Source organism: Odontesthes bonariensis, chromosome 18, assembly GCF_027942865.1.
Source record: "Odontesthes bonariensis isolate fOdoBon6 chromosome 18, fOdoBon6.hap1, whole genome shotgun sequence".
In the NCBI taxonomy this organism is placed as follows: domain Eukaryota; kingdom Metazoa; phylum Chordata; class Actinopteri; order Atheriniformes; family Atherinopsidae; genus Odontesthes; species Odontesthes bonariensis.
The window spans coordinates 16,611,370-16,633,626 of NC_134523.1; the positions used below are offsets into that span (position 1 = coordinate 16,611,370).

The 22,257-nt window shown below is 41.2% G+C and overlaps 1 protein-coding gene across 1 annotated transcript in view; it reads left to right on the plus strand.

Moving 5' to 3' along the window:
* efna3a (ephrin-A3a) overlaps positions 1-22,257 on the plus strand; it is a 67,967-nt gene that overhangs the window by 40,374 nt on the left and 5,336 nt on the right. Inside the window, exons 2-4 of the mRNA XM_075449458.1 lie at positions 14,515-14,816; positions 15,099-15,164; positions 16,537-16,614. Of these exons, the coding sequence (XP_075305573.1) occupies positions 14,515-14,816; positions 15,099-15,164; positions 16,537-16,614 (446 nt within the window). The remainder of the gene's footprint in view (positions 1-14,514; positions 14,817-15,098; positions 15,165-16,536; positions 16,615-22,257) is intronic.

Genomic DNA, 22,257 nt, shown 5'->3' on the forward strand with positions numbered 1-22,257 from the left:
ACAGCAAACCTCTTCTCTTTGTTGCCAAACACAATGACCTCAGTTTTTTCTTAATTTAACTGAAGGAAATGTTGGTTCATTTTGGTAAGAGAAACCTGACTCGGCCTTTATTTCAGAACTGTGCAGTATTTTAGCTTAGTGTAGCTCATTTGAATGACCTGATCGCACGGATGTAATTGAAAACAAGAAACCACATTGTCATTTACTGCTTCTGGATTTTGGCTTAGCTTTTGTGAAATGAATATTGACTTTGTGTAATATGTTATCTGTTGTTTCTCTCAGGTTCCGTTTACATCATTTTGAGACTTGTTAGGACCAAGAGATCTTTCATTATGTCCTGATACTTGAAACCTTATAAAGGGAAGAGGGTGTACTTTTTTTTTCACTTTTGTCATAGTGACTAACTGTACCCCTAAACTAAACCCCAATCTTTTATGCATGCATGACTCCTATCAGAAACCAGCTTACATCGGATAGATGTTGATCAGTTTGCTCCTTCATTTCATTGCTCATGCTTCTGTCTGTTTACCACCCCCGAGATCCATAGTGGGTCTAATAAGCATCTGAGAAACAGAGTCAAAACCAATTGCTCTTTAGTTAAGTTTGGCACTGTTACTAAACATTAAACCAAAGCCATGATGGCAGAATAAGCTTGTTATACTACCACAGATGTCCTATAAGATTAACAATTGAGGTTTGCAGATACTTGTTAGTTGAAGTAATTCAACAAAAAGCAAATGCTTTTATGTCCGTCATAAAGCTATTAGACTTACTTGCGATCACCAATCTCTTCCAATGTGTAAAACTAATATTTCAAGATTGTTAATAACCAGGAGCGTAGTACCAGAGCAAACACTCCGATTTGATGCAATTGTCGCCCAGGCCTATTATCTGCCACATGTATAGCGGTGTAAACAAAAGCACACAATCGTCACATACTTTGTGATTCAGGTGTGATTGAGAGTGTTGAATTAGTCTTGTATGATAGCTCAGCAGAGTAGCTCGAGCAGTAATCTTACTGGCTGAGGCAGTCCAGGCTGGATGAGCCTTTGAGGTGCACAGATTCCCATCTGACATCGCTATGTGAGCCATAAGAACAACTCCATGAATTATGAAAGAGCACAAGCTCATTGCTGGGAAGAGATGGAGGGAGAGACACACTGTAGATAGATACAAAGATAGTGTAGAGCGAAGCAAAGTGGAAAAAATACAGGAGAAATAGATGCACTGGCACAATAAGAGGGGAAGATAAAGCATGCATGTGTAGTGGAGTGAAAGGGTGTTTGTTTTGGAGTGAGGAAGAAAGTGTGTGTGTATGTGTGTGTGTGTGTGTGTGTGTGTGTGTGTGTGTGTGTGTGTGTGTGTGTGTGTGTGTGTGTGGGTCAGTAAAATCTGCACTGCGTCGTTACTAAATCTGACCAGCTGTGTGAAGAATGGCCAACGATGAAATTTGATTCAGGCTCATCACTAGTCCCACAAAGGCACCATTTTCACACAAACATCATAACATACAGCACGCGGGCTCTGTTCACAGATTTCAATGTGGAAGTGTGACAGCACGACAGGTGGGGCTGTGCTACCCACAGTTTCTAAACCCCAGCAGAAAACAGTCGCAGAGATGGGGAATTTTTTCTCCTTCTTTTGGACCAATTATCTAATGTGTGATCTTGAGGCCTGGCTGCCCGTCAAGCTCAGACTGTGGTTTATTCCGTCTTTTAATCTTTCCTGTAATCTTTTTGCCACCGCTGAGCTGATGTCACAGCAGTGAACTCCAAGACAGGGCAATTCCATTAGGAGGTGGCATGAGGCGGCATTCATTAATGTCCTCAGCCAGATGCGGCGCTTCACATGGAATGAAGGCACAGGGGCGTTTGAATTTGATTTGATTCCTCAGGATAATGTATTGTGCCTCATCACAAAGTTGTTACAGAGAGGGGGTTTCCATTTTCAGAAGGAGGTATTGTGGCTACTGAGTGAGCAAGTTTCCTAGCGAATCACTGTGGGGTGTAACAACATCTCCTCTCTAGGCTTTTGTCATTACTCACTTGGTTCCAGGGCTGTGTTTATAAAGCCTCATCAGAGCCTGAATTGTTCACTGAAATAAGACTTTTAGATGTAATAAGTAAACACATTGCATTTCAACCCCCGCTATAGCCAGTGATCGCAGTTTCCCTCTCCTGTCACTGTCTTAGTGCTGGAGCAGCAGCAGCTGTGGTGTTAGGAATTGTCCTGAAGAAGTAAACATTCTGCAAGATGCGCTGCCTCTCCCAGGATGCCTCACATCAAATAGCTGCAGAATGAGCCTCTCTTTCTGCCCTCACTAACATATTGCCTACAGTATATGTACCAGAAACCTTCACATTTTATAGCCTTGGGAAATTTAAAGCAATAGTAGGGAGGCAAAGAAAACACAAAACTCAAAGAGAGAGGGTAAGAAATGGGAAAATAGAAACAATCAAAGGAAAGTAACTGTGCTGTTGAAAGGATAGAGAGGCATGGAGGGAGTGAGAAAATGTAGGCTGCAGCCGGTCAATTATTCAGAAGAGAAACGACTGTTGTACCTGGGGAGCAGCTTTGAGCATGCCTGCCTGGCATCACCTGCTAATGGGCCACAGATTGACATGCTACTTGGGCGGACTGTCCTCACCCCTCCTCCCCCCCCAGCAACTGTCCTCTCCTCCTGTAGCCTACAGGCTCTTATCAGGGCTCTCAGGTGGAACGTGTAAATAATTACTCCATGGCCACTACTGTAGGAGGTGGAGGGATGTTTGCACAAAGAAAAGATGATATGTTTTAAAGGTGATGGGTTATTTTAAGAAAATGGTTGAAATATTAATGGAGGACTGTTGGGAAGTCCTTGTGCATTTTGATTCTGTATGTTTGGTGTATTTGCCATAAAACCAGCTGCAAATATATCCTCTTATAAGTATAATAGTGTGCATAAGTGTTTGTTTGGTGGTCTTTGGGAGGAGCGAAACCTTGCAACGGCCATGGCTCGGAGATAAAAGACCTGATTATTCTACTTGGCATCCATTAGGCTGGCAATGTCTGAATATCGCCCAGTCTAAATCTGACCCAAAACTATTTTCCTTCATCTTTCTTTCTTCCTTTCCACTTCTCCACTTCTCGTTCTCTCATCTTTGTTCTCTTTCGTCTCTTGTGTGCTCGCAGAGAGAGCAATATGTGTGCCAGCCAGAGAAGGGGCTTAAAGACTGAGGTTTTTGAAAATGAACTCCCTACTGTGGTTAACTTCCTGTGAGAGCAGCTACACTGAACTTCAAAGCCTGCGTACTGAACTTAATAAAGATAACATAAGAGGCACTCGCTTTGCACATTACATATATTTTTTCAAGTTGTGGTTGTCTTCATGTTACTTCCACTCTGTCTCTGATGTCTAATATCCTGGACGTCTTCTTTGTGCATATGATTACTGAACTGTGGTGTGTGAGTGTGAATCCGCCTTTCTTCAGTGTGTGGTCAGTGCTTTTGCTGTGGCTGGTCAGTTGGATATTGGCAAGGTAAGCATTTTGTTTTTTGACATGGACAGCTGGACTACCAGGAAGTGCCTTGTGTCTTTAATTCAAAGGTATTCACTTGGTGGTGTCTTCTATTGTGTATCATAGCTCCTTGTGCTATCTCTCTTTGTCTTCTCTGCCAGCCTTTTTGGCTCTCCTTCTCTTTAGACCACCACCCTTTACACTCAAGTTTCAGTCTAGTATAAACAAAAATCAAAAATGACTTGTTCTCACTGGTAAAATGTTTGATCCGTTACAAAACACAGGCTTACATGGGGCTTGATTTTCACAATGTGCTGACACCTCCGGTGTGAGTGTGTCGGAAGATTTCAGGCAAACTCTTTCCTGCTTTGGGTAGCAGTAGCACAAAGCACAAGGAATCAATACCAGTTAAAAAGGAATGGATAATGGATGTTGACGGTTATTTCAAATATCCAAAGAATGTGTTGTAAAAAGTTGTAAAAGCACATCTGTGTGTAAATCAGAGATCAGTCAGAGAAGACTACGTCTTTGATCAAGTTTGAAGAGACTTTTCTCTTCTTTGGAGATGTTAAGCTATTACTTACTCCCCATCCTCACAGTTTTAGACAATTGTATTGCCTTATTTTGCAGATCAGTTGGACCACAAGATGGAAATAATTTCTGTAATTATCAGAATAGCAAAGAGGCCATTCATACAGAATATGAGCCATATAATAGGCCACTATTTATTGGTATCATCAGATATGTTGCCCAATACGAACATCCATCCATCCAGGTTCTATACTCACTTAATCCCATTCAGTCCAATTCAGACGGGCTGTAGCCTATCCCAGCTGTCATTGTGCAAAAGGAGGAGTACACGCTGGACAGGTTGCTTGTCCAGTAATGAAAATTTCTACAGAAAATAATCCAGAAGTAGATGTGGCCGGCTTGACTGCTGTCTGTTCAGTGAGCTGAAGAGACCACTATACATAGATGAGTTGGAGAGGAAAAATGAAGTGATACTGTCCTTTCAATTTTTTTTCTGAATGATAATTTTACATTCATTAAATAATTCTACATTCACACATAATAAGTGGTTACTGCCTTTTTAACTGTGTATTGTGGTTATTTTAGAATGAAAGATTTTTCTTTCATACAACTTAAGGCAGTCATTATGAAAGATTGCAAAGAACGAATGAGGAATGTAATTGTAAAATTATTATATATTCAAGCATCTATTTACACAGTCAGCTCATCCATGCGCCTTGTGTTTGGCTGCAAAAGAGTCATTTTTCCATCCTGGTGAATTTAGGCAACATGCCGCCTACTGTTTCATTTTTCTATGCAAAAAGCAGAAGCATTCCCCTCCTGTGTTCACTCTCCTGAAAACAGTCACAGTCAAAGCCAGTTGTTTCTTTGTTTTGTTTTTTTCTTTTAATTCTGAAGATATTTTGTCACCTTCAAAACAGACTCCAAATGTTTCGGTTTTGCACTCGATAATCAAACATTTTAAGGATGGATCACATTTAATTTTATTTAAAGTCACACAACACATACGCATTCATTTTGCACAGCTTTGCTGCTGTCCATTATTTCAGTGTATGAATGTGGCGCCTTTACTGGACAACAGAAGAGGAAGAAGAAGGATTTATGCGTTTCATGATCTGACGACACTCTTCTACAAAGAAGATAAATGGTTAAAAAGATGAGGAAGTGGGGCGGTCAGTGGCGTAGTGGGTTAAGCAGCCGCCCCATGTGCAGAGGCTACAGTCCTCGCTGCAGCTGGCCCCGGCTCGACTCCCGCACCGAGCGGCCCTGTGCTGTGTGTCTTTCCCCTCTCACTGCCCCCTGCTTCCCGTCTCTCTCCAACTGTCCTCTCATTAAAGGCATAAAAAGCCCCCAAAAATACTTAAAAAAAAGATGAGGAAGGAGGAGGTTGGATGTGAGACAGCAAAAGAGAAGCAAGCTCAAAGAGAGGGCAGATGAGAGTGATCAAGGCTTTCATAGTGAGGTACAATTAGACCTGCACCTTGAGAGAGATGGACGCTTGTTAGCACGGCATGTCGCAGGATATAATCACACCAAGAACTCAGCGGGATGGATCACTAATCGAGACTGGCCGTGACTGTGGATGGCTTCAGCTTGTAATGCTTCTGAAGAAATTGTGTCTGCTGTCATTAAGAAAGGATGAAGTCCCACTGTACTGCTTTTGTTTGCATATCAATTAATGTGACTTAATTTAACAAAACTTTCTGCAGTGACAGATTTTTGGACAAAACAAACCCCATGTTGCTGATATCTCTGCCACTCTGAATCCCAGCTGCTTTGAACCAAATCATTAACATGGGGAAATTAATTGGATGATGTGAGGGCTCACCAAAGCTCAATTGTTGGAAACTACTAATTCACTTTTCTTTAACTAGACTCATTGACTAATCTTGAAAAAGTCTTGCTCCAAAACATCAAAGTGAGACTTCCTGAGGTACTAAAAATATGTAGGAAACTTTTGCTCCCTCAGCTTTGCTTAAAGCTGGTCTTGTGAACATTAAAGAGCAAAGAACATTGTGAAAGGGTTTTTTCTCTTAGTCCAGTTTTCCCTTGCAATACACCACAAGGTGACCCAATCAGGTCATTAAGTGGTTCAATATCCTGCTGTTAATCTTATTAATACATCAAAGCAGACCATCCCGTGGGTTTGACAAGGCCAGTTCCCATCAGGTCAGAGTTTATTCTTGACACTTTAATCTGAGGCAAGAGGGTCATTTGGCAGTTTCTTACCAGTGTCTGCACTCTCGTCTTTGCTGCAGAGATCATCTCTGAAAACTGGCATCCGGTCCCATCTTATCTTTGTAGTGTGTGAGCAAAGCAAAGTCCTTGCAACACAAATGGTCCTTGGAAACATTCCACTGTAATAAAAGCAAAGATAAGATACCTACTGACCTCTGAAGTCCAGCTGGAGGAGAGCTGCGATTTGTAATTTTACAACTGTGTCTTCTATATTTCTGTTTGGTATTTGAACTTCCTTTGTGGATGCCTAGAAAGTAAAGAGCAGCTTAAGCTGCATAGATTAATCAATGAAATGTATGCCTGTTCATATTTCCTTCGAATGAGCTGGCAACAACCCACAATGCTTTGTAAGTGATTTAATCAGAGGCTGGAGCTGTGGACACTGTACGATTATGGTGCTCATAAAATGTTTTGTTTCCCTTGCTGCTACAACTCAAACAAATATGTCCATGTGATGCAGCTAGCAAACACCAAAGGCCCTTTATTCAGGCCAAAAAACATGATTCCTTAAAACATAGCAGCATTTACTAATGTCCAAACCTGTAATGTTTTATATGTCTGCCTTTGATGGGAAGCAAATTAAAAAGGGATTTAATATAGAATTTAATTGAATTTGAATCACCAAAGGCATTTATCAAGCACAAATAGCAAACCTTCAATTTAAATATCTTAAATTATAAATCTTCACAAGAACATTTTTTAGAAATGAGTTCACTTATGCCCAAACGCATCCCAGCATATTTTCTTCCTCTAATTTAGATTAAGTCCAAGGCTGCTACCAGCACATTTCTCTTTTAGATGCATATTCCTCTGTTAAGTTGGCTTATGCTTTACTTTTTCAAATTGGCCCCTTAAGCGCTGCACTTCACAAGAGGCACGCCCAAAGGAAGGCTAGGGGGGAAGGAGACACCAAGCAACTGAACTGCTGGGAGGTTAGTTAGCAGAGTTACAACTCTTTCATTTAACCAAAACATCTACTTCTCAGCCACTGTGCTGGCAAGAATTAGCTGTGACACCCCCTCACCCCACTGAGAGGTGAAATCAAAGAGATTTCACTTACAGTAGATCAATAAAATCGTACTTTCTGCTGGAGCAAACAGCAGCAATGACTGAGTACTTATGAGGTTATTTCAGTTTATTGTTGTTGGCATGCAGTGTAAATGTCATGACCAGGCGACATCAATACAAATCTATTAATTACCAAAATGATTTATTCATTTGAAAGCTTCGGCATTTTAGCTTTTCTCAGTTGCACAGCAGAGAATGTCTCCAAGCAGTACGGGGTGTTAAATCTCTCACTACTCTGTGGATATAAAATGGCAACCGATCGTTTATTTGTTGATTCTTTCGGAAAGATCACAATAATTTGCCCTTGCCTCAGACTTGACTTTGGTTTACGATTAAGCTTTAAGAGTTAGCAGAGATCATGCTGTGTCCACACTAATGACAGTCAACGAACAGAAGTGCTGACATGTGAATGGCTTGAATCGTTAAACTGCTGTTAAAGTGATTGGTTTTTAAGGTAATTTCTGTCAGGATGTCCTTGATCAAGACACATTTACGTAAGCTTAGATATATGCTCCTTGTAAGTGGGGTCAACAGATGGATATTGCAGCTTTGTAATGTTGTAGAAGAGCGCATGGATATGAAAAAGTGATGTTCCTCAGTCTTTCTGAAGTGAGAGCCAGAGTGGACAGAGGTTGTGCAGGAAACAGTGGATGTCTCCCAGTGGTTTAATAGTAACAGGAGAGAGTTGCAGCGTTTGCCTCTTCCCACAGACTGGCTCAGCACTTGTTTCTCCCTCAATCCTCCATTTTGGATCGAAATGTTGTAAACCAGTCCGTTAATTGCAGCATTAACTCAATCAGTGACGACTCACAGGAGATGTAGTGTTTGTGCGTGTGTGCTCGTGCAGCTGTCTGTGTTTATGAGTAATGAGTTTTGGTGCTGAGGCAAAAAAAAAATACAGCAGAGTGTAGCTTGTCCCTGTCAGGGGATTTGATTGGAGGAGTCTTAGCAGTGGTAAACAGACATTTGGTAAATGGCATTTAACTCATGGCAGTTTGTGCATTGGTAGTTTATCCTCCCACTGAGGTTGATGGTGATTACCCCAGAGAGTGGTTTTAAGGTCATCCACGAAGATGCTGACCTCACCTTTACTGAGAGAAGCTCCAACAACACTGAAAGCATCTCTCAGATACACTGCAGAGGTATTCAGCAAGTGAAAGACTGCTTCATTACTGTATTAGAAAGTTCCACTTACTAATTTTTTGTGGCAGCCATATTGGAAACAGATAATGACAAACTGCCAACACCTGTGTTTCTCTGTTGATTAGATATAGATTGCGTACTGTTACAGAGTGCAATAGTCTGGAGTGTTTATGAAAAAGTCAGTTCTATGAATTAAATCCTGGTGACTCTATAGTGAAGTGTTTTTTTTTTTTTAAACTTCAAATGGTTCTGTTCATATTTGCATATTTACTTTGGATGAAGGAGCACATAAAGCAAGCAGGAGGAGAAACCTTGGATATCTCTGCAAGAAAGATTGCATTTGGAAAATCAGACTACATGGCTGACGTATTGTTGTGAAAACTATTGTTGGTATGCTTTCACACTTTAGAACAGCTATTTGGCTTTTATGAAATATTGGTATTTTTCTGTAAATCCAGCCTGTAACAGTTGTTGAAATGTGCATTTGCAAAGGATAATTCATGTACCGGTGACAATCACGAGTGCTTCCTTCTCCAGTCTGAGACTTTTTCTCTTCTACTGCAAGGCTGGACTCAAAAGCAGAACTTGTTTTTGATAAATTCTTAAAACAGTTTGAGACTGTAGCAGTAATGTAGAACAAATCTGCAGCAGAAGAAAACAGCTCCGGTTTCTGTAACTGCAAGGAACACCTCTGTGGATTTAAGCTTTCCATACCCATTGCACCAGTATTATTTTCGTGAGTCAGTCTTTTCATCTCATGAAATCTGGCAAAAATCACTTTATAGCGGTTATAGTTTTAAACTCAAAAAAGCAAAACTAAATATGATTGACGTCATGTCAAAAGTAAGAGTAATAAATTTCCCTCATCTTTTAAAATATAGCAAACTCCATATGTTTCCATATCCATTTGAATTTCCCCCACGGGGGATGAATCGAGTATCTTCTATTCTATTCTATTCTATTCTATTTGTCCAATATGATATCCAACTTTCACTCCCAAAATTACCTAGTTTTATCTTAACTTAATAAAAGAATCTTGTGTTTTTCAGCTCATTAACTTTTCTTTGTCGATGGTAGAAATGCTGACAGTAGTGTCTTTGGACACGAGGGGTCCTTCTGCTTTCCAGCACTGGATGTCTGAAGGGTGTAACACTCAGCATTGTGACGATAGATGATTGACAGGTGTTTTTTTTTTTGACAGAGGCTGTACTTGATTGAATGAACGTTGTCACTCATGAGCTGCTTGCTACCAGGTTTCAAACTAGACCGACATCAATGGTGGCTGGTGATTGAAGCAGAGTAAGAAGCATAAAATTGTCTGCTCTATTAAATCAGAGCTGGCTGGGGTCATTATCCCAGAGGGAACCATGGAAGTTTTGAGCAACATGACTGATCCAAAGACCTGTCAGTCAATTGTATGCACAAGGTCGCTCATATCTGATTCCTTAAAGGGGAAGCAAGTGCTTCAAAACCTGGTACAAAATGTGAGTAATTACAAAAACAGATCAATGCAATTGAAAATACAACAAGATTTTTCTTTCTCAGATTATTTTACTTGTGGCCAATGGTTGTCACTGTTTGTACAAGTCACTGTCAGTCAGAGCAGTAATCAGTAATGTAACAGACACACAGTTTGAATTCTCGTATGTCAAGATTTGCTATGGTGAGTTAGTTTTATGAAGCACAGCTTCGTCTGTTTAAATGGACAAGCCACCCGTTATCTGCATGGTGGCTCATGGGCGAACTTTTTCTGATTCCACGCAATTATGTAAAGGATATTTGTTCCTACAAAACATTTTAGCACAGAAATTAAGATATATTTAATCTTTCCTAAATTTAGATAGAGAGCTGTTAGTTTTGGGGGAGTTTCCAGAGGCAGAGGCAATTAAGAAATAGTCTACAGTTGTTAATGCTCTTTATTTTCTTTGAGTACTGCAGAGTGGACCTCAAATGAGGGTTGGTCAACGTGATGCCTCTTCTCTGGGATGCTTGGAGACTATGGATCCTGTGGACACCTGAACAGACTGATATATTCTCGCTAGTTTTGTTAATACAGTGACTGGATTATCTGATCGTCAAATAGACTCACAACATGGACGTTAGCACCAGCACCGGAGTCGCATACAAAACACAACCCAGCTGCTTATGATGGAATCACATTAATCTTCTCTCATTGAAAAAAGTATGATATTGCTCTACTAGATACTCAGCAGCAGAAGTAATGCAATACATAAGTTTTCCTATTCTGCTGTAAACTAAATTTCTCTCCAAATCCCCTGCATGTCACACCTTATTAGAATATAAGACAGAGAACCTGAATTTTAACAAGACAGGTCCAGACCACAGAGCAGTTAGTTCTAAAGAAACTCCATCCTGACAGTTCACACACCCTTGTACCCATGCACCTAACAAGCCTACAGGACACCCAATGTGCGAATGAGGTGGTTTTTGAGTGAGTAGGCGTTGCATTTTTCCAATTTTGGTCGTGGGGAATGTCTTTCCTCTGCCTCAAGCTCCTGCACCAAGTTAGCACATCCAGGGACTGTTAACAGTCTGCTAGAAAACTCCTAATAAGACAACAAAGAGGCCAGAATAATGACAAAGAAGAGAGTGTTACTGATATAACTGGTGAATTTTAAAGCTGACATCCCTTTTCAGAAAAAAAGTAATATTACTCTAATAAGTAATGCTTAATGATTCCATATTGCGTAATAATTATTCTGTACAGTGTTTCTTTTTTTCATTTTCAGGAATTATTGATTTATTGTTTCTACTCAGCATACTAGCTTTAACTTCCCGTTGTTATTTATTACTGCTGGTATTCTCCAAAGTCTCTTTTTAGCACAGATGTGAAAGATGCAGTGGTGCTATCTTTGTCTTGTTCTTTGTCGCTTGTTCTTTCCACTTTCTTCACCCCTCCTCTTCTTTCACTCTTTCCCCCCTGCTATTTCCCTCCCCTGGCAGTCTTCACCAGCTTGCGCAGCCTTAACTAACTAGCTGTGCACTCCTACTCTTAGGAAAATGATGATGAGACAGCAAAACCACCGTGGAGACAATGCACAGCGTAAAGAGAAGAGGGGAGTCAGATATAAGGAAGGTGCTGCAGGAAAAGATGCAATGCGTGAATAAGAGCCATCAGTCTTTTTTATGCACTTTTACCGCATGTATGTTTATCCCAGAGGAGTGCTGTGTCTTCGTCGAGGCCTCTGCCTCCCTTTCTGTGCTCGGCTCTTTGTTGTCATCATCATTCAATCCATTTCCCCCTCTCACTGTCCCCCTTTCCTCCCCCTACCATGAGTTATTAAATTGGTTTTCACCCCCTCCTTTTGTTTCTCTTCTCTTCTCCTTCCTCCATTCCTCTCTGCCCAGCAACCTTTTTGTCTTGTGTCACTAAGTGGACATCTTATATAACAGCATACACCTAGAGGGACTCCCCTCTTCTGCTCACCCACACTCTCTGGTCTTCTGCCTCCACCTTTTTCTCTCCTCCTGCTTTCTCCTCTTGCTCCGCCTTATCTCATCCTCTTTCGTTCTTTTCATGCTTCTCTGTTGCTGACAATGTTTGGAACAAATGGTCTTCCCGCTGTGCCGGTATGGCTATTCGAGCTGAAGTGATAACCAAAACACACTCAGATCAGTTGAACAGTAGATATTTCATTTGGATCTTGATTATAAAATGCTAATGATTTTTTCATTTCTAACCAAAGGAAACATTCTAAACATTCCAAACACTCTCCAACCAATAAATGTTCAAGGGTGACAGGTTTCATTAGTTTACTGTACTGACTTTCATCCAATAATATCAAAGTAATAATAAAGATCAATCAAATGCAGCCCCATTCTCTTCCTGGATTCCCCACGCTTCCTGGCATCCACCTCCTTTTGCGCACCACTGTCCTCTCACACAGTCCTCAATGACTTTTTACACACCACCTGCATCCAGGATTCTCCTCAACACGCATTTTAATATGCAGCACAACCTCCGTTGCTCACTTTCATCTTACGTCTACCTTTCTCTCTACCCCACACCCATTGTACCTCTTTATCTTTTTCTACCCCCCCCCCCCCCCCCCCCCTCCCCCCCCAACTCAACCTCCTTCCCCTCCTGCACACACCCCCATCTCTAAATATAGTCCTTTTGAAGCATAGCTGCGTTGTTTCTTCCCGCAACACTGCAAGACAAAAGTCTGTCATCTCACATCTGAGCAGCAGAGATAGAAGGCACAGATAAGATTGATGGCTCTAAAAGCACACGGGGTAAGAGAATTGATGTTCATCTGCCTTTAGCATGTGTGTAAATGAAGAAACGCATCAGAAATGGAGAAGGAGCATCAGAGTGGAGGAGAGGATCCAGAAAAAGGAACAGTTGTAACACCGTAGATAGTGAGACATAAAGAAAGAGAAAGAGCGGTGTTATGACATTTCCAGTCTTCATTTTTTAATTGAATAATCATCTCTCCAGGGGCCTGACCTAGTAACGTGTGCACATGTGCGCATGTTTGTGTGAACTTGACAGCACTGTGTGCTGGCACAATGTATCCACAATGATGGATGGTTATGAGTGTGAGAAAGTGTGGGCTCTTCTGAATGTGTGTATCAGATAACGTGTATAAAAAGAGGACACAAACAAGTAAAAAAAAAGAATCGGTGAAGATGAGAGTTTAGCACAGAAAGTACAGCACAATATCTCCACCTAATGGTGCAAATTAGTCATTACAGCGAATTGGTGCAGGTCACACTTCGGTGCAGCCGAGGACAATTCCCATCTCATCAGCTCACCTGCAGGAGCCTCTGTAATGACTTCTACTTTGTCTAATTACAGATTGTGTAATTTACATAATAAGTGTAGTTAGTATCACAAACACTGTAGGTAACACCACGGCAGCTGCGATCACATCATCCTCTCAGTTCTTCCATAAGGTGTTTAAAGTCAGTTAAAAGATTACTTTACCATTGTGTACATCACACGCACACATACGGTATGCTCGACCATAGTGGGGCTCTCCTTACCTGCCAACAGCCTCCTTGTCCATTGCTAACAGCTAACAGTGGAGTTTGCTTCATGATGGGTTACTGTGTGCAGACCAGTTCCCCTGCAGCAAGAGCATACATCGCCACTGACAGGATCTCCTTCCACCTCAATGACCCAACCGGTAGCGAGCTCAGGGGGAAACACACAGATTATCATTCTCAGCACGGCTCTCATCACTCGCTTTTCGGTCATTTAGTGAGAAAACGTGTGATTTTATATGCAGAGGGGGGAGAAAGATGTAATAGTTCATCACTCCAAAAAAAGAGTTGAACAAAAAAGTCAATAATAAAAAAGTCAATTCAGCCACATTGCATTGCTTTTGTGTTAAATACAGTGCAGAGAGTAGTTGCCAGTTCTATTTCTTGAAGGGCAAAAGAGTAATTAACAACCTATATATTACTCATTAACCAAACTGTTTTATGAAATTGTAATTTAAACATCTTTCCAAGCTTTGCCATCTTGCAATAGGATTTTGTTAAGATTGTAACCTTACAATACCTTAATTCAAATTGCAAAAACAACCATTTGCAGCCTTCAAGGAAGTTTTTTTGCATGACACTTTTTGAAGTGATTTCCTGGATTGTGGTTGCCTAGCAACCCTCACAATTATAGCGAGGCTCCAACATTGGGTCCAAAATTCAGTGTGCTATTCAACAAATTTTTGAGAGAATAAAGAGCAGCATGTTGGTCTTCATATGTGAGTAGTGGGCACGTTGCCCTGGTAACACATCTACAATGCTGATACAGTAATATGACAAAACATGTTATTCCAGAGATGTATTAGGCCTTGTTATATGAAACATTGTACTTCCAATTTTTTATTATGTGTCACTATTGCATTGCACTGGAAATATATGCTTCAGGCCTACTAAATACACCTCACATAATTGGACATTGGTATGGAATTTGAGATGCAGCCCTGTTCCCTTACAGCATAATGTAAATAATGTATTACTTCCAGCCTCGGTTATCTTTGTCTTTCTTTACTCTCCTTTTCTGATTCAGGCTTCGAAGGGAGGGATACACAGTGCAAGTCAGCGTCAACGACTACCTGGACATCTACTGCCCACACTACAACACCAGTCAGCGGGGGACACTAGAGCGCAACATCGCCGAGCAGTACATCCTCTACATGGTCAGCTACCGTGGCTACCGCACCTGTGACCCCCAACTGGGCTTCAAACGCTGGGAGTGCAACCGGCCCCACGCACCCCATGCGCCCATCAAGTTCTCTGAGAAGTTCCAGCGTTACAGCGCATTCTCCTTGGGCTACGAGTTCAACGTGGGCCAGGAGTATTACTACATCTGTGAGTCAGGCCAGTGAACACATGTTCATTGTGATGGATAGAAAAAGCCTGAGGGTGCGGGAAGTCTAATATGTTGATATAAGCTTAAAATAATAACTAGCTTCACATGGCACACATTTATTATCGACGTGTGTGTTACTAATAGATACTGGAAGTTCAGCTGAGGATGGGCAGTTGTTCAATTGCCTTGCTGCAGTTTACATGGCTTGTGGTTGAAGGAGATGTTGCCTGCAGAGGGCAGAAGGTTGATATCTTTTGTGTGTTCTCTGCTCCCTGTAATAGCCACGCCCACCCACCACCACGGCCACAGCTGCCTGAGACTGAGAGTCTACGTCTGCTGCTCCACTGGTGAGACCACTTTACTTCCACCGTCCTCCTATTTCTTTTAATCTCACAAAAACACAGATAAACAAAGGCAGAAAGAGAGAGTAAGAGGGAAAAACTAAGATCTGACACTTCTCTCCCTTGTGCTGTCTTGGCAAGGTCTAGATGATGGTGTTTTCTTCCCCTGAAAGCAGTGCTTTGAGAGTGATGGCTTAATGTTATTCTGTGTCTCAGTGCTATTACAATAATGCTCAATCTTTTTCTCTGTATGACATGCTATTGTGAAGATGTGCAAAAGATGTAGAAGGAAAAAAGTACTCGGCTGCAAGATCTAGCTCTATCTACCCTCCTCCTTCTTGACCAACCCCCTCTTCTTCTCTCCATCTTTCCCTCTGATGCCTGCTGCTCTGTATAGTGTGTGTGTTATTTTTACCCTGGTAGCCTGCTCTTTCTCCTGCAGGCCTTTGATCAGGCATCCCAGTGCTGAAAGCCTCTCCCTCTCCTCTAACCTTGTCAGCACTAATACATCCCACACTGATGCCAGTGTCAACCCCTGCGTACACATCACCTTAACACATCCCAGTGTCACTGCTAATCTATTGATGTGTCTGGCAAGCTTCCGTTTGCATCTGTGTTTGTGTGCGTCTATGTGTTTTTTTTTAAAGTTTGAGCACCTGTGTGTCTGTCTGCACATGGCTGTATCTCAGCCGTAAATGTGTCTAATATTTGTATATGGGTGCATTATGTCCATTTGACAGGGACTGTTGACTGCAGCCGCACTGTTTTCATTGCTACTGCGTCACACACTAATAGCACAGTACTTTAAGACAGACCTGCAAACAGCTGCAGACTGACGGCCACCAGATTCTGTGTGTGTCCTTTGTTAATGCAATTTTGTCCTCATGACCATGCCACACCGACACAAATAGTTAGAATACACACACACACACACACACACACACACACACAAATAAACAACCTATACATTTGCACATCAACAAACCCACACATCATTCATTCATTCATGCATAATTTGGCAATTCAGACTGAATGTAATTCAATGTTCTGATGAACAGTGAATGTGATAATGACTTCTCCACCAGCTCTAAACGCTTTCAATCTTTAGGTTACAGTCTGGATTCACAGTCCCTGGTTTCTTCACTATTTCTCCGAGGCAGGCACACTGTAACTCCACCATGCTGTGCTAGAACAGTACACAACTTAATGATGCCTAGAATACCCATCTCTCACGTTTTGTCATTTTAATGTGGTGTTTTCTCTCTCTGTCTATGTCTTACTCTCTGTGGGTCTCTTCCCATCATTGTTTCTCTTCTCTGGTTTCTTATTTAGTCCTCTTTTCTCTGTATTAAAATGTATGTTTTGTTGTGTTCCTCAGCCTCCCAGGCAGATGACGACTCCAGTCAGACTTCTCCCGACTACACAGTCAGGCCAAACATCAAAATACACAACATTGGTGAGTGACTCTTAATCAATGAAAAGGAACGGCAGCTGATTGCTTTGTGCTCGTCAATATCTGGCTCAGGTTGCACAGCTCGATTTGTGTACGAATCATTGTAAAAAGGATCGTGGTGCTTGTCAGTTTTTTTCTTCCTGTGGTTGGCTAAAGAAAGTCCACAAGACAAAGCTGGTAGAAAAGTGAAAGCTTTCTTTTCATCTCCTGGGTGTTTTGAACTATGGACAAGACAGTGATCACAGCAACTTAAAGAATTCAGCAGTAGATATCTAACTTTCACAACCATGTTTCCAAAAATAGTTGTAAAAAAGTTGGGGTGCTGTGTAAAATGCAAACAAAAACCAAATATAACACTTTGCAAATCATTAAAGCAATGTTTTAATTGAAACATTTCGATTTTCTAAACTCTTGAAAAGTTTATATTTGCTGCCACCAACAGCCGGTCGAACATATCACAATTAATTTATATAAATGGCTACAGGGCCCTAGCCATTTAAGATGTGCTGTGATGAAGTGGAAACATATGTTATAGCCTAATGAATCAAAAATTTAAATGTTTTTTGCAAATTATGGACTCTACATGCTTAAAAGGGATCCATACAGCTTCTAATGACCTCAGGAATCACATTTTAACAGATTTTAGAGCAAAATTTGCTGCTATGCAGAGTCATCTTTTTCAAGTAAGGCCTCACTTATTTTTTTTACATAATCCTAAACCACATTCTGCACATACTATAACAGCATGGCAGTGGTAATCAACCCCCTTTCCCAATATATTTTAAGTATCAAATTAAAAAAGGAGCACAAATATGTATTTAAAAAAGATAATAATAATCATAATATAGTGCATCCACTTTTAAGGAAACGGGGTCATATTACAACTCATGTCTTATTTCTGGTATTTTAGCTGTGATTAGTTATGAAGACATAATAATTACAATAAATGATATGGAAGGACTAAGACAAAACAATGAAACAGAATTGGCCCCAATAATGACCTTATTACACTGTTCATTTGTCACTGTCATTAAAAGATTAATTGTTTCCTCCATCAGCTGCATTAATTCAGTCATGATACTGCAGAGCAGTCTATGACCTCACGTAACCCTATATGAAAATGATGCTAATGAGTTGCACACAATGAGGCATACCGATTACAAATGCAGAGACGTGCAGAAAAAGATAACGATTATTGGGTTTGCTGCTCATGAATGCAGGTGCGCTGAGATAAGTAATCAAAATCAGAAATAAACCGTAATTGTGAATCTTCAAATGCCACATTCCCTAAACCAATTGGAGCAGGGGGGGGAAAAAACTCCCCCATGTTCCACACAACTACATAAAACCTTCCTTCTTCCTCTGCGCAAAATCCACAAGGTCAGCAGAGGTCTTGTAAGAAATGAAAGGTCCATGTTTACCTAAGAAGTGAACGTGTCAGCGAGCAAGTCAATTGTGCAGCTGAGTGGTTACATAAACCCTCTATTTTCCTTTGTCTTTGTCATCCCCATCTCAAACAAAAGCCTCTTGCCGGGAATCATTTAGTATGCTGGTTTCTGGGCGCTGTGGGCAGTCTGTGACGGGGGCTAAGAGAGTGTGACCTGCCTGAGATGGAGACAGAGTGAAAAAGAGCACTTGAGCCAAAGGCGGCATTCACCTTCATTGGGAGAGCAAAAAGTCAGAAAACAGAAGAATATAAGAATATAAGAGTGACTAAGACTGGGAGTCAGGATATAGGTAGAGACAAAGAGAAAGTCTGTGGGGTAAAAGATGGCAAGAGGGTTGCGAAAGAGAAACAAGGACAGATAAGCCAGAGTGAAAAAAAGATAAAACTAGAGTGGGGGCAGAGATGGGGGGTGTAGAGAGACGGGGCAGAGGAAAAGAAGAGCTCAGTGGTGGGCGAATTGCTCAGCAGTAACTCAGGCTTCAGCTTACGTAGATTTTGATAAAAGAAAAAAACACTGGCAGGGAATCATAAAAAACCATAGCCTCGAGTGCTGTGATGCATTTTGCTGAATACATTTAGAGAGAACCAGGACACACACGCATGTACACACACACTCACTTTAAAACAAGCCCTGATGGCCCTGCTGACCGCCGGACACCCACTCTCTGACTCAGCCTCAGGACCAGACCAGCCCACAGACTGGCTCAGCATCAACAAATCTCTCCATTTCTCCCTCACATACATTACATTTGCACTTCTGCCATCCTCTTTTCTCTATTATTAGCTTTGCCTCTACGTCACATTTTCTTTATTTAACATGCACTTTAAAGGATTATACCTGATCTGTTACAGATAGAGTCTTATTGTTGCAGTGTCACCAAGCTATTACTGCTTCTTGATATCTGGTGACCTCACTTAGGCCAGACAATGTATCCTCATTTACAGGTTCACCATTTTACCCAGGGGTTCTGCTACAACAAGTTTACAGGCTTTTAAAATCTAGAGAATGCATTATTTTCCGCATACTGTTCTTTGCTGCAGCACTTCTTGTCAATTTTTTGACGGAGACACTCCATTTTAGCTCCTGCTCTGCTATGATTGGTCAGAAATAGTGGAGTGTGAAGCAGCTTCTCATCCTAACTTTTAGTTTAGTGTCATATTAGTCATGAGATAGATATTATGGAAAAAGATTTTGATGTAGAAATGTTATGGTAAGAAAGCCTGAAGTACAAAGAGGTGTCTTGGGAAGTTCAGGAGCATTGTCTTATAAGGATGAGAATCATTTCCTTTTTGGTGTTGCACAGAAACATGCATAACACACTGAAAGGCAGCAAAGGAAATTAACATAACATGGCCTCTTCGAAATAAATTCCCTGGTCTTCCCAATTTACTTTGAAAGATTAATTAAGGGGAACAATGAAAATAACTACCGAGGCTGTCCACTGTAAACATTCATCCCACTTTCTCATTTGTGAAGTGAGATGCTGCAACCATTAGCAGTCTGCGTGAGAGCAGTGCTTACGAATCACTTTCATGAAACAGGCCACTGTTACAGCCTCCCATTAAAAACCTGTTTCCAGATCTTTGCAATAAACTTTGATGAGTACACTGCATAACTCAAACCTTAGAGATGATTCATTAAGTAAGAAATAATTAAACTTGCCATTTTACTTCCTGAACCCCCTACGACTCACCTCTTTCTGTTTGTAGCTGTTTCCAACATTAATTGTGAATAGCAATGAGTGATTTTGGTAGAGCGTCTTACAGCAGACAACTCACTGTATGCCGCAGATGTTAAGCAGCAGTATTGCTTTTTCCCTCTTAAATTAATCATCAGTTTCTGCTTTCATCTTGCAAAAGCATTATCTACCCGGTGCATTCATCCATCTGTTGCTTATCTGTGTACCTGCAGCAGCAAGGAGGAGGCTAAAGCATAAAATAGCTGAAAGTGAGAAAAAATTAAATCTAAATTGTGTAATATTTCAAATGCTCTGTGTGTCTTGTTTTACAAAGCTTTGCTGAAAAGCTGTCTTCAAATGTTGATGTGCACCATGCAAGAAAAAGTCCTGTTAACTCAGAAGTGCTGAAGCCATGGTACCCAATCTACCATTTTGTTGCAGCCTAACAGAAGACATGTACCATGAGAATTCTATACAAAATACCAAAAGGTAAAGCAAATATTCAAATCATTTCCAAGTATTCTTAGAGTCATTTTCTCAGTTCCAGCAATGTCATCCTATGAGGAAACATATCCTTTATTCTTCATTTCTTATTGACCAACCAGTGGGATTTTTTTCAACATAGTGGAAGTGGAGGGTCATTTTTTCAAGAATTGCTTGACGTTTATAATTGAATGCTATTTTTCATCGATAATAATGATTTTTCTCAATCAATGATCTGTGTATTGCTTTTTAAATTAGACGACATGTAGTCGTGCGTGATCAGAACTCGTGCTGTTTATGCCTCACTGTAAATCAACCCTCACTGCTGCATAACTGGCGCGAGGCTTTATCAGACCAGACGACCTTTTCTACTCATCGACTGTCTGGAGCCAACGTCTCTTATCTCACTGTAAATGCCTCAAGCAGTCTACTGTGGACAGGAGAGCTGCCCTGTGTGCCTGCTGTTGTTATACCCCATACAGACAAGAATGTGCAGGAAATTGATTTCTGTATCTCACATTTGTACTGTGAAGTTAGATCTCATACTGTGGACCTTTGATAAGTTGTTGTGGCCTCAGGCATCCAACGTCCCCCACATATGTCTTGCAATGCTCCCTAAATAGCAAGGGTATTGAAGAGGTGCATATTGTGAAGCTTAGTGATTGTCAAAGCTCTTGGTACCCACAAACAAAGTCGTATGATTAACTTCATACGCAAAGTAACAGGGATGTTGATTCTGCTTGAACTTGTTTATGTAAAGGTAGGTTTGGACCCTCTTCTACATTAACAGCATGTCTCTTCGTATGCAGCAGTCACAACCAGCACAAACCAGATGGGATGCTTTGCTGTCAGATGGAGACAATAAACCTGAATTCCGTACATTCATCAAATATCACCTGCCAGATGATTGTCATCTACGTTATCACCTTGCTTGTTTTTCTTTGTAGACAGTTCCTGTCTAAAGGCTGAGTTATACTTCTTTTAACTGCCCTTGCGCTTGCGTCTTGCGCGTATGTTAATGGCTCGAGACGTTTATACTTCATTTTGCTTTGTCGGCGGTTGCGTGTGCTGCGTGGCGATTCACCGCCAGGACAGTAGGTGGAGTAGCGGGTTTTTTCAATGACAAGCCTACTATGATGAAAGCAAATTCACCGCCAGGACCTCTTCGAGTGGATTCATGCTTCTTCTTCTTGTAAATAGCCGGTATTTTGTCAGATTTTCAACACCTTGGGGGTCTAAACGACTACTTTCTCGCCTGAAAATGTTTCAAATGTTGCTAAAGTTATATATTTACAGAGTTTATAGCTTAAGGGAAATCAGCTTTTCAGGCTGGCTGATTTGGGCTCGGGCAGGAGTGAAGTGCACTGTGTGTAAACGCTCTGCATACTGTCAGATCGATGAGTATGCCGTTTTCAAGTAGTAGGCGGTTTCGAACACAGCCAGTGGCCTGTGCTTGCGTCTTGCGTAAAGTTTAGAAAATTGAGGTGACACACGCAAGCACGCAAGGGGGGGCTTGCAACCGCGCAAGGGCTTGCGTTGCGTCTTGCGTTGCGTCTTGCGTTACCGACTATAAACCAGGCTTTAGGCGCCGTTTACACATACCCGGGTATTTTGAAAAACGCATATTTTCTAACCTTCGTTTGCAAAAAAACTAGGTGCACACAGCCCCGTTTTAAAAAAAAAACACGTCTACATTGATCCGGAGAAATACGCTATCAGGATCTGTTAAATTACGCCAAGCCTGACATTGGCAGTGTTAGAACAATGAGAATTCCACACAAGCCAATCAGAGGCCTAATAGAGAACCGCTGACAGGAAGAACTTCCGGATCCTTTTCAAGAAGAAAATATTGCGCCAGGCTCGTGTGTGGACTGATAGCGAGACTGAGCTACTTTTACACGTTGCGCTGGACTATAAAACTGCTAAAGCCGTGAAAAATGTCTTTGTTGTTCAATACATTGTATGACTGTAATTTTCAAAATCACACAAGCGAGTATAGCTCTCAACAACAGAAATGCTGCTAGTACCTCCATGCTT